General features: G+C 38.3%; 1 protein-coding gene across 15 annotated transcripts in view; it reads right to left on the reverse strand.

The window, feature by feature from the left end:
* Positions 1-14,326, reverse strand: part of gramd1ba (GRAM domain containing 1Ba) — a 443,148-nt gene that overhangs the window by 36,966 nt on the left and 391,856 nt on the right. For all 15 annotated transcript variants that reach the window (XM_063038621.1, XM_063038608.1, XM_063038607.1 and 12 more), the window contains 7 exons: positions 12,246-12,402; positions 10,065-10,242; positions 9,406-9,444; positions 7,346-7,489; positions 5,600-5,718; positions 5,098-5,240; positions 165-268 (listed from right to left, as the gene is read on the reverse strand). In XM_063038621.1, the coding sequence (XP_062894691.1) occupies positions 165-268; positions 5,098-5,240; positions 5,600-5,718; positions 7,346-7,489; positions 9,406-9,444; positions 10,065-10,242; positions 12,246-12,402 (884 nt within the window). The remainder of the gene's footprint in view (positions 1-164; positions 269-5,097; positions 5,241-5,599; positions 5,719-7,345; positions 7,490-9,405; positions 9,445-10,064; positions 10,243-12,245; positions 12,403-14,326) is intronic.

Genomic DNA, 14,326 nt, shown 5'->3' on the forward strand with positions numbered 1-14,326 from the left:
AATTACAAATTCAAAAGACTACTGGACACCTGAAACAAAACTGAAGATGCTGGAAATGTACAGCAGGTCAAGCAGCAACTGTGGGGAGAGAAAATAAGCTCAGCATTTATTAGCTTTTTGGGTTGATAATCTGTCATCAAAGATGAAATTTAAATATTCCTCACCTAAATGTCTGAAGTAGTCATCTAAACCACTCCAAAAATTTTTCTCAATGAACGATTTCACCAAGCCCCAAGGCTGTTTCCTATACTTCAGTTCTGTTGATATCCTGCATACAAGAAGTTTACAGTTATTCATTAAAAATACATGAACAATTGTTATTTTGCAAAACCTTACTTCTCTTCATTTACAAAAGCAATCTCATGACAAAAATGTGATAAAAGTTATTTACCTGTCTAAATTACCTAAGGTCCACATGAATTAATTGGATCTCACCATTGCTAAAGTGCAATAAGTTTGTTTGTTCTATTGCCCATTAACATAAATCAAATTTGTAATCGGATGACAAACTGGTCCAACAATTATTTGAAGAAAACTGTTAATGCTTTAAAACTACAATCTTCCATTTGTCTTTAGATGTACAAATAGCTGGTGATCATATTGGGATCTTGACAACAACATTTTTGAATGCCTTTCTGCCTTCTCAGCATTTAATGCTCCTAGGAGAGCATCTCAGAGTATATTCTCAGTTTTATAAGTAGCCATGGAAGGTATCAGGATTACTGGAGAAGCAAGTGGCAGTGTTGCTCATCGAACAAATTGTACCATTCAATTAGATCAAGGCTGATATGTGCCTTAATTCTAGTTACTCACATTGTTTCCATAATCACTAATAGCTCGGATTCATGAAAAATCTATAAATCTCAGTTCTGAAATTGAGAGAACTGCAGAGTTCCAAGTATCCACTCCAAGTTTTGTGAATAAGAAGCAATTAACTTTACACGTGATGGACAGCAAAAAGTATCTTGCAAAGTTACTATTCAGGGATACCTTTCAGACCCAGGATTAATGAGAAAGTCAGTAAAAAAAAATCTCACGTTTACTATTTCCTGTCCTGGAACATTTGAAAAATACTAATATATCTTCTCTATTACAAACAAGAGAAAATCTGCAGATGCTGACAATCCAAGCAAAACACACAAAACGCTGGAGGAACTCAGCAGGCCAGGCAGCATTTATGGAAAGGAGTACAGTCGATGTTTCGGGCTGAGACCCTTTATCAGGACTGGACAAAAAAGATGAGGAGACAGAGTTAGGAAGTATGGGGGTTGGGGGGATGGAAGAAACACAAGGTGATAGGTGAAACTGGGAGGGGGAGGGGTGAAGTAAAGAGCTAGAAAGTTGATTGGTGAAAGAGATACAGGGCTGGAGAAGGGGGAATCCTAATAGAGGACAGAAGGTCATGGAAGAAAGAAAAGGGGGAGGAGCACCAAAGGGAGGTGATAAGGTGAGAGAGGGAAATGGGAATGGGGAACGGTGAAGGGGGGGTGGGGGCATTATCAGAAGTTCAAGAAATCGATGTTCATGCCATCAGTCGGGAGGCTACCCAGGCAGAATATAAGGTGTTACTCCAAACAATAGTAGAGGAGACCACAGACTGACATGTCGGAATGGGAATGGGTGGCCACTGGGAGATCTTTCTTTTTCTGGCAGACGGAGTATAGGTGCTCAGAAAAGTGGTTTCCCAATCTACATTGGGGTCACCAATATACAGGAGGCCACACCAGGAGCACTGGATACAGTAGATGACCCCAACAGACTCATAGGTGAAGTGCCGCCTCACCTGGAAGGACTCCTTGGGGCCCTGAATAGTAGTGAGGGAGCAGGTGTAGGGACAGGTGTAACACTTGTTCCACTTGCGAGGATAAGTGCCGAGAGGGAGATCAATGGGGAGGGACAAATGGTCAAGGGAGTTGTGAAGGGAGCGATCACTGTAGAAAGCAGAAAGTGGAGTGGAGAGGGAAAGATGTGCTTGGTGGTGGGATCCCGCTGGAGCTGGTGGAAATTACGAAGAATTATGTGTTGGATGCAGCGGCTGGTGGAGTGGTAGGTGAGGACATGAGGAACCCTATCCCTGGTCAACTGGCAGGAGGTTGGGGTGAGGGCAGACGTGCGTGAAATGGAAAAGATGCAGTTGAGGGCAGCATTGATGGTGGAGGAAGTGAAGCCCCTTTCTGTGAAGAAGGACAACATCTCAGTTCTCGAATGAAACACCTCATTCTGAGAGCAGATGCAGCAGAGACAGAGGAATTGAGAGAAAAGGATGGCATTTTTAAAAGTAACAGGGTGGGAAGAAGTATAGCTGTGAGAATCAGTGGGTTTATAATAGATAATAATAGATAAACTATCTCCAGAGATAGAGACAGAGAGATTAAGAAAGAGGAGAGAGGTGTTGGAAATGGACCAGGCAAATATGAGGGCAGGGTGGAAATTGGAGGCAATTTGATGAAGTCGATGAGTTCCGCATGGGTGCAGGAAGCAGCACCAATGCAGTTGTCCACGTAGCGTAGGAAAAGTTGGGAAGAGATACCTGGGTAGGCTTGGAACATAAACTGTTCCATATAGCCAACAAACAGGCAGGCAAAGCTGGGACCCATGCGAGTGCCCATGGCTACCCCTTTTGTCTGAAGGAAGAGAGAGGAGCAGAAGGAGAGTGGGGACAAGTTCCACCAGATGGAGAAGAGTGGTGGTGAAAGGGAACTGGTTGAGTCTGGTGTCCAGAAAGAAACAGAGAGCTTTGTGGCCTTCCTGGTGGGGGATGGAGTTGTATAGGAACTAGACATCCATAGTGAAAATAAGATGATTGGCACCTGGGAACTTAAAATCATTGAAAAGATCCAGAGCATGTGGTCATGGATGTAGGTAGGAAGGTACTGGACCGGGGGGGGGGGGGGGGAAATAAAACTGAGTCGAGATATGCAGATACAAGTTCAGTAGGGCCAGAACAAGCAGAAACAATGGGTCTTCAGGGGCAGTCAGGTTTGTGGATCTTGGTTGGAGGTAGAAACGGGAAGGCAGGGTGAAGGAACTATCAGGTTGGTGGCAGTGGATGGGAGATTCCCAGAGTCAATAAGGTCGGTGATGGTGCGGGAGACAATGGCCTGGTGCTCCTTAGTGGGGTCCTGTTTGAGGGGTAAATAAGAGGACAGTCGTTGCCAGGCCTCAGCGAGGTAGAGGTCAGCCTGCCAGACTACTATAGCATCCCTTATCTGCGGGTTTAACGGTGAGGTTAGAATTAGTGTGGAGGGAGTGGAGAGCAGTGTGTTTGGAAGGAGTGAAGCTGGAATTAGAGAGAGGAGTGGTGAAGTCAAGATAGTTGATGTACTGTTGGCAGTTAGCAATGAAAAGATCCAGAGTGGGGTGTCCAGGAAGAGGAGGAGTGTTGAAGATGGCAGAAGAGGTCATCGGTGTGGCGCAAAGATTTCTTGCCGAAGAAGTAGGCATGGAGACGGAGGCAGCATAAGAAGAACTCAGCGTCATGGCACCCTGCTTCCTGCACCCATGCAGAGCTTCTCAACTTCATCATCTTTGCCTCCAACTTCCACACTACCCTCAAATTTACATGGTCCATTCTGACTCTTCCTTCCCCTTTTTTGATCTCACTGTTTCTATCTCTGAAGCCAGTTTATCTACTGATATCTATTATAAATCCATTGATTCTCACAGCTACCACAACTATACCTCTTCCCATCCTGGTTCCTGTAAAAGCACCATGCCCTTCCCTCAATTCCTCTATCTCTGCCACATCTGTTCTCAGGTTTCATGAGGTGTAGGGACAGGTAATCCCCCTCCACTGATCTCCCTCCTGGCACCTATCCTTGCAAGTGGAACAAGTGCTACACCTGCCCCTACACCTCCTCCCTCACTACTATTCAGGGTCCCAAACAGTCCTCCCAAGTGAGGCGACACTTCAGCTGCGAGTCTGTCGGGGTCAGCTACTGTATCCAGGGTCCTGGTGTGGCCACCTGTATTTCGATGTGACCCGACTCAGATTGGGAGACTGCTTCACTGAGCAGCTACGCCCCATCCGCCAGAAAATGTGGGATCTCCCAGTGGCCACCCATTTTAATTCCACTTCCCATTCCCATTCCAACAGGTCAGTCCATGGCCTCCTCTACTGTCACGGTGAGGCCACACTACGTTGGAGGAGCAACACCTTATATTCTGCCTGGGCAGCCTCCAGACTGATGGGACAAACATTGACTTCTCAAACTTCCAATAATGCCCCCAACCTCCCCTTCACCATTCCCCATTCCAATTTCCCTCTCTCACCTTATCACCTCCCTCTGGTGCTCCTCCCCCTTTTCTTTCTTCCATGGCTTTCTGTCCTCTCCTATCAGGTTCCCCCTTCTCCAGTCCTGTATCTCTTTCACCAATCAACTTCCCAGCTCTTTTCTTCACCTCTCCCCCTCCCAGTTTCACCTACCACCTTGTGGTTCTTCCTCCCCTCCTCCCACTTTCTAACTCTGACTCCTCATCTTCCCCCTCCAGTTAGGATTAAGGGTCTCGGCCCGAAGCGCTGACTGTATTCCTTTCCACAGATGCTGCCTGGCCTGCTGAGCTCCTCCAGTATTTTGTGTGTGTCGCTTATCTTCTGAGTTAGCCGTTTTTGTTGATTATTTGCAGTTACTCCATAACTTTTTGCTAGTTCTCGATGTGACACTATTTCTTGAACTACTCTCCAAAATTTTGAAGACTATTGTGATGGTTTACAATATTTATAGGATGATAAATAAAATGAAGCAAGTTCATGTTTTACCTTTAAACTTCTATATTACCAAATATTGTGCCATAATTATCCAAATTATTTCCAACAACTCATCCACCTGGATGATCCTTGGGAATGTACATGATTACTCACTGGTGGGTACTCATTGCCACTGCATTTAGATCTTAACAATCCAAATTTAGGGGATGCATTGATTAGCTACTTTGGCAGAGTGTGGTTTTAAATTATGCTGCCTTGGAGTAAGAAACATAAAGATATGAATACTGTAACCAGAGATACTTCTGTGTAACTTGCCAGATTCAAAAGGTGTCACTGACTCAGTCAATATATTACTGTAAAAATTGTACCAAATGAAAACAGATACTTACCTCAGCCTGCTTTTGTTCTTTGCAACTCGTGTAAGGCTATATCTGTTGATTGTGTAGAAGTAATCATGATATGGAACATCATGAGTGATTACTTCTGCATCGATCACATAACACTCACTCTCCTGACTGGCTTTGTACAATGTCTGTAATGAAAATAAAATTCAAAGGATACAAATCACATGAAGTATAATGGAACGATTGTCAGGGGTTAGGTATTTCCAGTGGGAACTGCTTGTTCCAAGATTAATCCTCAAGAAATACTCCTCCAAAACAATGTCATTTAGCTGCATGAAACCTTAAATTACTGGCTCCACCTTGGTGTTTGGGAACCTGTATACAATTTCCAATGCTCCAAGGTACCTACTGTAATCCAATGCCTATAGCTATCTGCAGTATCATAAAATATGAAGAAGATGAAATGAGATGTCCGGGAAAGAACTATTAAAGTTTAAAATAATGAGGACAGTTATATTTAGCACCAACTTCAATGGGGATGTCTCACCTGGGTCTCAGTGACTGTGGCCGTTTTTGGCGCAAGTGGATTTGAGAGAGCAATAGTATACAATATCACTCGAGTCTGATTGCCATTAACTTCCTTCTTCCAGGGATGACTAACCATGTCTGGAGAGAAATAAGATCAGCTTTACTGGATAGTCTTTATTTTTCTAGAGTTTCAACTTGAAAATATACACAGCAACATTCACTCTGAATAATGTATTAAGTTTTATCATAAACAGCTGGGAAATATATATTTGTACCATAAAAGTGAAAAGTGGATTTCTGATATAGTAAAATTTATTTTATAACTTTTGAAAAAAATTGTGATGCATTATTTTTCTAAGCTACATTTGAAATTTTTGTTCAAAAAACACTTGTGTCAGTCATTTTTAAGCATGTTTTGTGCTAATTTTCACATTTAATATCTGCCGTGACCATGAAAATTCATCATGCTCTATTATTGTGTTTCAATTTTGTACCTTCACACTCTTCTGCCTTTAGCAAATGAAAAAATTTGTATTCCAACTGACTCCTTTACTGTGTTTCCCCATTTGCTTTAATGTTTGCGATTTAATTATAAATAACATTAATTCAAAACCCCATAATAAAGAATGGAATGGATGACTTTAAATTGGGAATTGAATTATGCATAAAAGCTGTGATTCAATTACTTCCTCTCCTCTAATTTTACCTTCAGACTACATCTGGTATTAAGTCTTCTATATAACATTGCAAACACTTGAAATTATGTATGAAATCAAAAGGTGCTCTCACACTTTAGATGTCACAAGTCAAATTATCAAATGTAAATGTTTCTAAGTCAGGGTAAAGAGAAATAAGAAATTTGTATGAAAGACAACATTTCAATACAAATATAAACAACATAATGTCTAACAATATACAATAATCAAGCTAATGCTCTTTAGTAAACAGTATCCAAATGACTTTTTTTTCCACCTACGTCTCAAAAAAGGGGTCGATAAAGCAGATACATCAAAATGAAATTTCTGAACTTAAGTTGGCAATTAATAAGGACCTCAAGCTGAAAACTTTCTCTATCAATGACATATTAAGTTATAAAATAAGACACGTTAAAGATGGATGAACTCAGTGGGTCAGAAGGGAAATAGACAATTGATGCTTTGGGTTGAGACCATTTATCTACACTGGGAAGAAAGGGGGTAGATAGCCAGTATAAAAAGGTCTATTCCCACTCTGGTCTCTTACCTCTTCTCTGCCTATCACCTCCCCCCGATGCCTTTCCTCTTTCTCTTTCTCCTATGCTCCACTCTCCTCTCCTATCCGATCCCTTCGTCTCCAGCTCTTTACCTTTCCTACCCACTTGGCTTCACCTATCACTTTCTAGCTATCCTCTTTCCCCTCCCCACACCTTTTTATTCTAGCATCTTCCCACTTCCTTTCTCATCCTAAGGAAGGGTCCTGGCCTGAAGCATTGACAGTTTGTTCATTTCCAGGGATGCTGCTTGATGTGCTGACTTCTTCCAGCATCTTCTAGCATCTGCAGAATTAGGGTTAGGGTTTACAATTTGAATCATTTTCCATTTTTAAACACTTTCAGAACTAAAAATGTCGAACTATATAACTCATCTTCATTCTCCATGGTGATATCAAGATATAATTGAAAGAAAATTCTTTCCCATTTTTCTAGGTCTTACAAAAAATGGACTTTTTTTTGGAAATAGGGAGCTCCCCAGGTACAATTAATGAGGTATAATGAAAACTAGTGTACCAGTAAACCGTCGCTGCTCAAAGAAATCTCGTAGGAACTGGGAATCAGTGAAGAGCAAATCATATAGCTTGTCCACATTCACATGAAAAACCTCATTAATGTACTGTCGGCCGTTGAGGTCTTCGTAGAATGCTTGTACTTCACCTGGTGTAAGGCATGGATTTAAAAATAAGATCAGACACAAATTTACTTTGCTCTAGAAAACTACATGATATACTGTTGCCTGGATATTATAATATTCAGAAAAATTAAGAATCTTAAATTTTCTTTTATTTGGCCTCATATCCTAATATGCAGTTACAGCAGTTCAATAATTATGGATCCATTAGGGAGATATTCAGATGGTAAGTTCTCCTGCTCTGATAATTCAAACTAACTAACTGCATGCTTGCTTGCTGCATTCCTTGTAATCCCTTCATTACTCAATAGAACAAAACTACGATGTCTCTGACTCTCTTGGTTACATAAGAAACTATTTCCCATCCAGAAGCAATATTAAAGTCAACATAAATTGGATGGGAGAAGCTCAAAGATTACATTAATTTTTTTTAATATTCATCCTTTTTTTAAAAAAATCTAGACAAGGAACATTTATCTCCTGCCCTTCCTAAGCCACTGGAGTCCTTCTAATGGAGGTTCACCCACACTGCTTTTGGGGAAAGAGTTCTGAGATTAAGAGCAGCAATATCACTGTAATGGCAACTTGGAAGGGATCTTTGCAGATGGAGGTGGTCCTATGAGTCAGGTATCCTTGTCCTACTCAGTGGTGTAGGATGTGGGTTAGGGATTATCTATTCATTATACTATTCTCTCAGAAAATGAGAAATTAACTTTCCACTCATTACACTGTTCTCTTAGGAAAATGAACTGTTAAAGTCACTGACCACATTTTTGCCTAGCAGTGTTAATAACATTCATCAATAAATGTCTATATGTCCTGAACAATCAACACAAAGCCTTTACTGCCTTTGATTTATTTTTACAGTTCAGAAGTAAAAGGCAATTTGTTTTGAATTCTGTGCTGTCTAATAACCATCCATACGTATCATTTTTTGGTGACTATCACTCTTATAATTTGAATACTTGTGAAAACCTACTCCTGTATTATAATTTAAAGTTGCAATTAAGAAAAATACATTTTTGCTTGAATTGATTACCAGTAAATGATCCACATCATGTGTCAACTTTGGGGCTCAGTTTAAAACAGATAGAAACAACCATGCACTACAAAAGCAGGTTGAAAATCAAAAAAAAAATTGCAGTGGTAATGTGCTCATTTCTTTTACTTAGAACAACCTGCAAGTCACTTATGAACGTAGGGAATTGAAAAAGTAAAACTGTGTCACAAATGCAGTAACTTGTCTAATATCTTTGCTTACATGCAGTAAAATGCCCAATTTATTTGGAAGAAGGAAATTTCAACCCCATTTAAAATTAAAACAAGGCGATATATCTACTCACCAACACAATCCTTAACTTTATTATTGTATTCATGATATAATTGCAACTCTCCACAAAAGCTCCTTCACATTAATTTACAAAAAAGAAAAATTCTTTCATAATATTTTTTGCCAGAATTCCCAGTTGGAATAAAATTGTGAAATAAACTGCTAATCAGTTGGGAAAGAGGGAACTGGGTGGAGACAGAAAATGTGCTGTCTGTGGAAAGCTTAAGTTATAAGTGGATAATTCCACTTTAGCAGCCAGTTGTGTATGTATAATTCAGGGAATGAAGGGATGAAACGCTGTGAGGAATGTCTGCCACGTTTAACTGTAGGCAAATGAGTAGTTTGTGCAGCAATTCTAAAGATTAGCTATGTAATCTGAGATTACTATACTGAATGTGAACAATAAATAAACATTTAATTAATTTGGGGATTTTGGCAGTAAAATTTGCATTTCTAAGTATGCTATTAAATTTGTCCATTGATTTTTAAATTGGGTTGAATTCCCCTTATAGGTATGAAACCTTTAAAATATTCACAAGACACAAAAAGATCTACTAAGTACTCTTAAAATCTTCAAAAGTTTGTTTATTGTTAAACTCAATGGTTCCATACCTGTCTTCAGTTTTTTAAAATCAGCTGTAGTTAGTCCCACTGAAATGAATGGAGACAGGAAATATGAAAGTGAAAACAGGACAAAATTTTGTAATGAGTGTCATGTTTACTCCAGTTTTATCACATCTCCCAACTGTACTTGGTGCTCATAATTGTGATTCCATTCGCTAAAGTATGGTGGGGCAAGTATTCTAGAATTTATGTGCGCACTGCTGAGATAATCAAAATAAACAAGGGTGCTTCTGAATATTTCATAAAATTAAAAAAAAACACATTTTAAAAAATGCTTGCTGTGCTCTATTTTACATGCAAAATTTCACTTATTTGTAAAAGTCTCACTGCTCTTTTCTGTCCCAAGGTGAGAGGGTTTTGCTCCCATGCAGTTTTAAAGCAGGTCAAGCTGGATAAAATTATGCAAAACGTGCCTTGGCTAATTTAAAATAATTCCCACAAAGTTCACATTTTCAGCATGATGGTCGATCAACATGATACGATCAATATCGTCTGATCAGTTTCATTGGACTATTTCATATTTACTAATAGTTGAAATGTCATTCTAATCGTAGATTTTTCCCCACCCTCCAGTCCAATCTGAGGTGATGGAAAACCTACTGATATAAGTTGAAAATAACAGAAGATTCACAGGTATAATGACATACCCTCATCATGTGTTTCTGATGAGTCACTCAGTTCTGTTGGAATGTCCTCATTATCATTGAAGTCCAGGGATGGAGAGTTTGCAGACAAATTGATCTCATTCTTGTCAATGACCTGAAGATCTCCAATTTCACCTTCTAGCTGACAATCAACTTCATCGTCTGCAGTAATACCATCAAACTACAACAACGGAAATAAAATAAATTCAACTTGCAGCAGTAGCTCTAAAACTCTGTCGTGAATTAGAGGGTGTAGCTCTATTTGTGGTTGTTATTTCATTCCCCCATTACATTGCAATAAAGTCTTAGTTCTTAATGGTATCCTTAAAGTATAAGTTTGCTGATTTTTTTCCATTGATTAAACTAAACTGAACCTGATGAATTCTTTAGTTTCTATAATTCTATAAATCCCATGTGGGATTAAAATGAGTTTACTTTTAATAGATATTGCATTGTGACCAAATAAGAGCAAGATTTTTTCTGTTTTCAGTCTACCTCCAATAAATTGAATAAATGTCATTGCTAATGACAAAAGATAGATATTAAAATGAGAAGATCTAATATGTATAAAATCTAATATTAATGAGTAAATCTTAAGCTACTGTGTAAGACTAGAGTGCTCCAACTAAGGTTCCTTAGGTAAAATGGGTCATCACTGAAGGATCTTACGTGCAAGAGGTGGTAAAAGGGAAGGAGAGAAGACAGTTAACTAAAGGAAATCATAAATAACATAAATCAAATCCACAGTCCTTTCCAAAACAGCAGCTGAACATGTTAAACTGCTGAAAGGGGAACGGTTGTTTTCTTGGGAAGATTTTCTACAAGGTTTATCACCAAGCAGTGCATCATTAAAATGCCATCACAATTTGGAAAGGAGAACAGTTCAATATATTACAAATTTAGTTTGCCATAGTTTTTAAAACTGATGTCTATCTTCAAGAAGTTTTGTTTGATACATCTGATCAGTGATCCAATTGCACAATCACATCCTGATTACTTGCAGGACAGTAAAATTCATGCATTTTAAAATTCAGAATAAAATTAAATATTTAAGCAAAGCTGGTGCAGTCGCCATTTTCTTTTTAAATGTCCTTATTCTTCTTATTTAAAGATAAATAACATTTAAATATAGTTCCAAGAGTATTCTTGGAGTGACAAACCTAGAAAATGATTGCTGCTGGGTTATTTAACCATGGGACCATCTCAGATGAGTTAGATTTTGTACTTATCAAGCATCCATAAAGATACAACAAGAAATTTAGTTGATGTTCCTTTCCATTCTTGGACGTAAAGCAACTGGTTGCAGTGCCTCGACTACCATTCTGACAGAAATCATTTAATTCAACATGATCAATAAAGTTTGTTTTTTGCAAACACTCTTCTGCAAGATTTGAAAAAGCATCTGAAAATATTCTGAAGGCTAATTGTTCAAGGCTATTTTCTATTATTTCTTATCATATTTTCTTTGATGACATGTTTGAATGAAGGTAAAGACTGTATTTACAGCTAATATGTTTTGAAGATGGGAAGGCACTTTTTGCGCGATTTGCTTTTTTTGCGTGAAGGGAAGTTTGGGTTTTAATGTTCTTGTTGCCATTTGCACGATTTTTTTTTGCGCATGGTGGGGTTTGACGTTCTTGTTGCCGTTTGCGCAAAATGCTTTTATTGCGCATGGGGTGGAATTGATGGTTTTCTTTGAAAGACTTCCGTGGCTTTCTTTGTTTCATGGCTGTCTGCAGAAGACAAATCTCAGAGTTGTATACTGCATACATGCTTTGATAATAAATGTATCTTGAACCTTGAAACACTTTTGAAAGAGTGGAATATGAGGAGTGCATTTTGTGGGGCACAGTCTGAGAACGTATGTGCTGCTGGTCATCCAATAGACAAAATAAAAATGATCATTTTTTTCTTCTTGCTCTTCTTCTGGAGTTCGCATCAGGTGAGGTACTCAAATTTGTTACATTAAATTTAAATATATGTTGAGTGAATGGATTATTTAAAATATTTATCCTTCAATTCCAGTACTTTAAATATGTTTTCCTTAAATTAAAACTGACTTTACTATTTCAGAAGCTCTGTAGAAATTGAAACGTTTCTTTCTTATTTCTGAGTTGCATTGTTACTACTTAATTTTATTGAACTTATTTTCTCGTAGTGAATTAAAACAAGTTATTCACGTACTGAGGCAGGAGCCTCATTGCTCCCCGTAGAGGTTAGTGTGCTGTTCGTGACTGATTTCTTGTGCATCTGAGGACTAGCATCCGTCTTTACTTCGACACTGCTCTTAGATGAGTTATCATTCACCTCTACTTCTTCGACTGGGATCTCCTCGCAAAACCTGTCAGACACAAATATACATATATATTTCACTATAACTAAGATAGACAACTTTCCATTCTGTTACTGTCTGTGAAGCTTATGTTAGTTAATATAAATTAAGTATAATCCCAATGAAAATAAAAACACAAGTAATAGAAACAGAAGACCTTTTGGCTCTTCGTACCTGCTCCGTCATTCAATATGGCTGATCCTTTATGTGAATGTCATTTTCTTGTACTTATTCCCCATTAATATTCTTTATTAGCTAAACGTCTACTGATTCCAGGCTCGAATATACACAATAAATGAAACTCACCTGCCCTCTTGCATAGAGAATTCCAAATATTCATCACCTACTAACTGAAATGGCTGAACACTTATTTTAGGATGACTAGTTTCAGACATTCTAGTGGGGAGAAGCATCAACTCTGCATAATTCTGCATAACTCTTCATAATTCATAAAGCTTCTGTATGTTTCAATGAGATTACTTTTCAATCCTCTAAATGCTAGAGAGCACAAGTTCGAAACGTTTTAATCTCTCCTCAAAAGACAAGCCCAACAAGCCTGGAATCAATCTGATGAACCTTGACTGTAATCTTTCCAGCTCTCCTTAGGTACGAAAACCAGAATTTGTATGCAATGCTTTAAACACAGTTTCACCAGGGTCTGAAGCAAAATGACTCATGTTCTCAAATACTCTTTTATAATTGTCTCTTCTGTTACTACTTGCTCTACCTGCATGTTAACCGAGATCATCTAGGATCTAGATCTACACATCTTCCTGTCTCCATTAAAGAAAAAAGCCCACTTTTTTCCTGCTTAAAGAATGGCTTAACAATTTACCACATTAATTTACTCTGCTACGTTCTTACCTACTTAGATAGTCAGTTCATGTCTCCCTGCAGCCTCCTCACTGCTTTATAGCTTTGTATAATCAGAAAATATAGATACATTATGCCTCATATTCTTGTCCAAATCAGTGATATAGATTGTGATCAGGGTCACTGCAGTGTCCCACAATTCACTATCTCCTAATCTGAAAATTATTGATTTATTCTCACTGTTGGTCTGTTAACCAATTCTCATTTCCCATCAGCAGATTGTCCCTAATCATGCACTTTAAATGTCAACTGTACTCTTTTTTCATAGATGTTGCCTAGCCTGCTGAGTTCCTCTACCATTTTGTGAGTGTTACTTTCAATATGCTGTTGTATCTTCTATTGTGGCACTTCATCAAAGGCTTTTAGAAAATCTAAAATCATCATGCCAACCACTTCCCTTTATCTATTCTGCTAGTTACAACTGCAAAAACAGGTTTTTCAAATGCTATTTCTCGTTCATACTCAACCCAATCCTATTTTAGGTGTGTTATTACTATTTCTTTAATAACAGAATCTTTTGTTTATGATGAAATTCGGTAGTAATTGTTATTTGCAACCTTTTTGCTGAGTTGTATACCAATTCTGAAGGTGCTAATTGAGTATATGTATTTATATATACGTATTAAGTGGCACAATAGCATAGCAGTTAGTGGAACACTATAACAGCGCCAACAAACCGGTTTCAATTCTACCATTAAGAAGTTTGCATGTTCTCTCTGCGACCGTGTGGGTTTCTTCTGGGAGTTCTGGTTTCCTCCCACATTCCAAAGACATATGATCACGTGGGTGTAATTGGGTAACATGGCTCATTGGGCTAGAAGGGCCTGTTACCATGCTGTATCTCCAAATAAAAATTATATATTATAAAGATTTGCCCTTAAATGTTTCAAGATGTTTATTTTAATTTTCAAAAATATCAGAGCATTTTAATTCTCTATGTTAATAAAAACTGTCAACTGTCACAAATATCTTTTCTTTTCAATTCATTAATATCCTTGATCAATTCTCCAATACAAGTATTCATTATGATTAACCATCAGATATCTTGATTTATCTGAAG

This window comes from Mobula hypostoma, chromosome X2 (genome assembly GCF_963921235.1).
Source record: "Mobula hypostoma chromosome X2, sMobHyp1.1, whole genome shotgun sequence".
NCBI lineage: Eukaryota > Metazoa > Chordata > Chondrichthyes > Myliobatiformes > Myliobatidae > Mobula > Mobula hypostoma.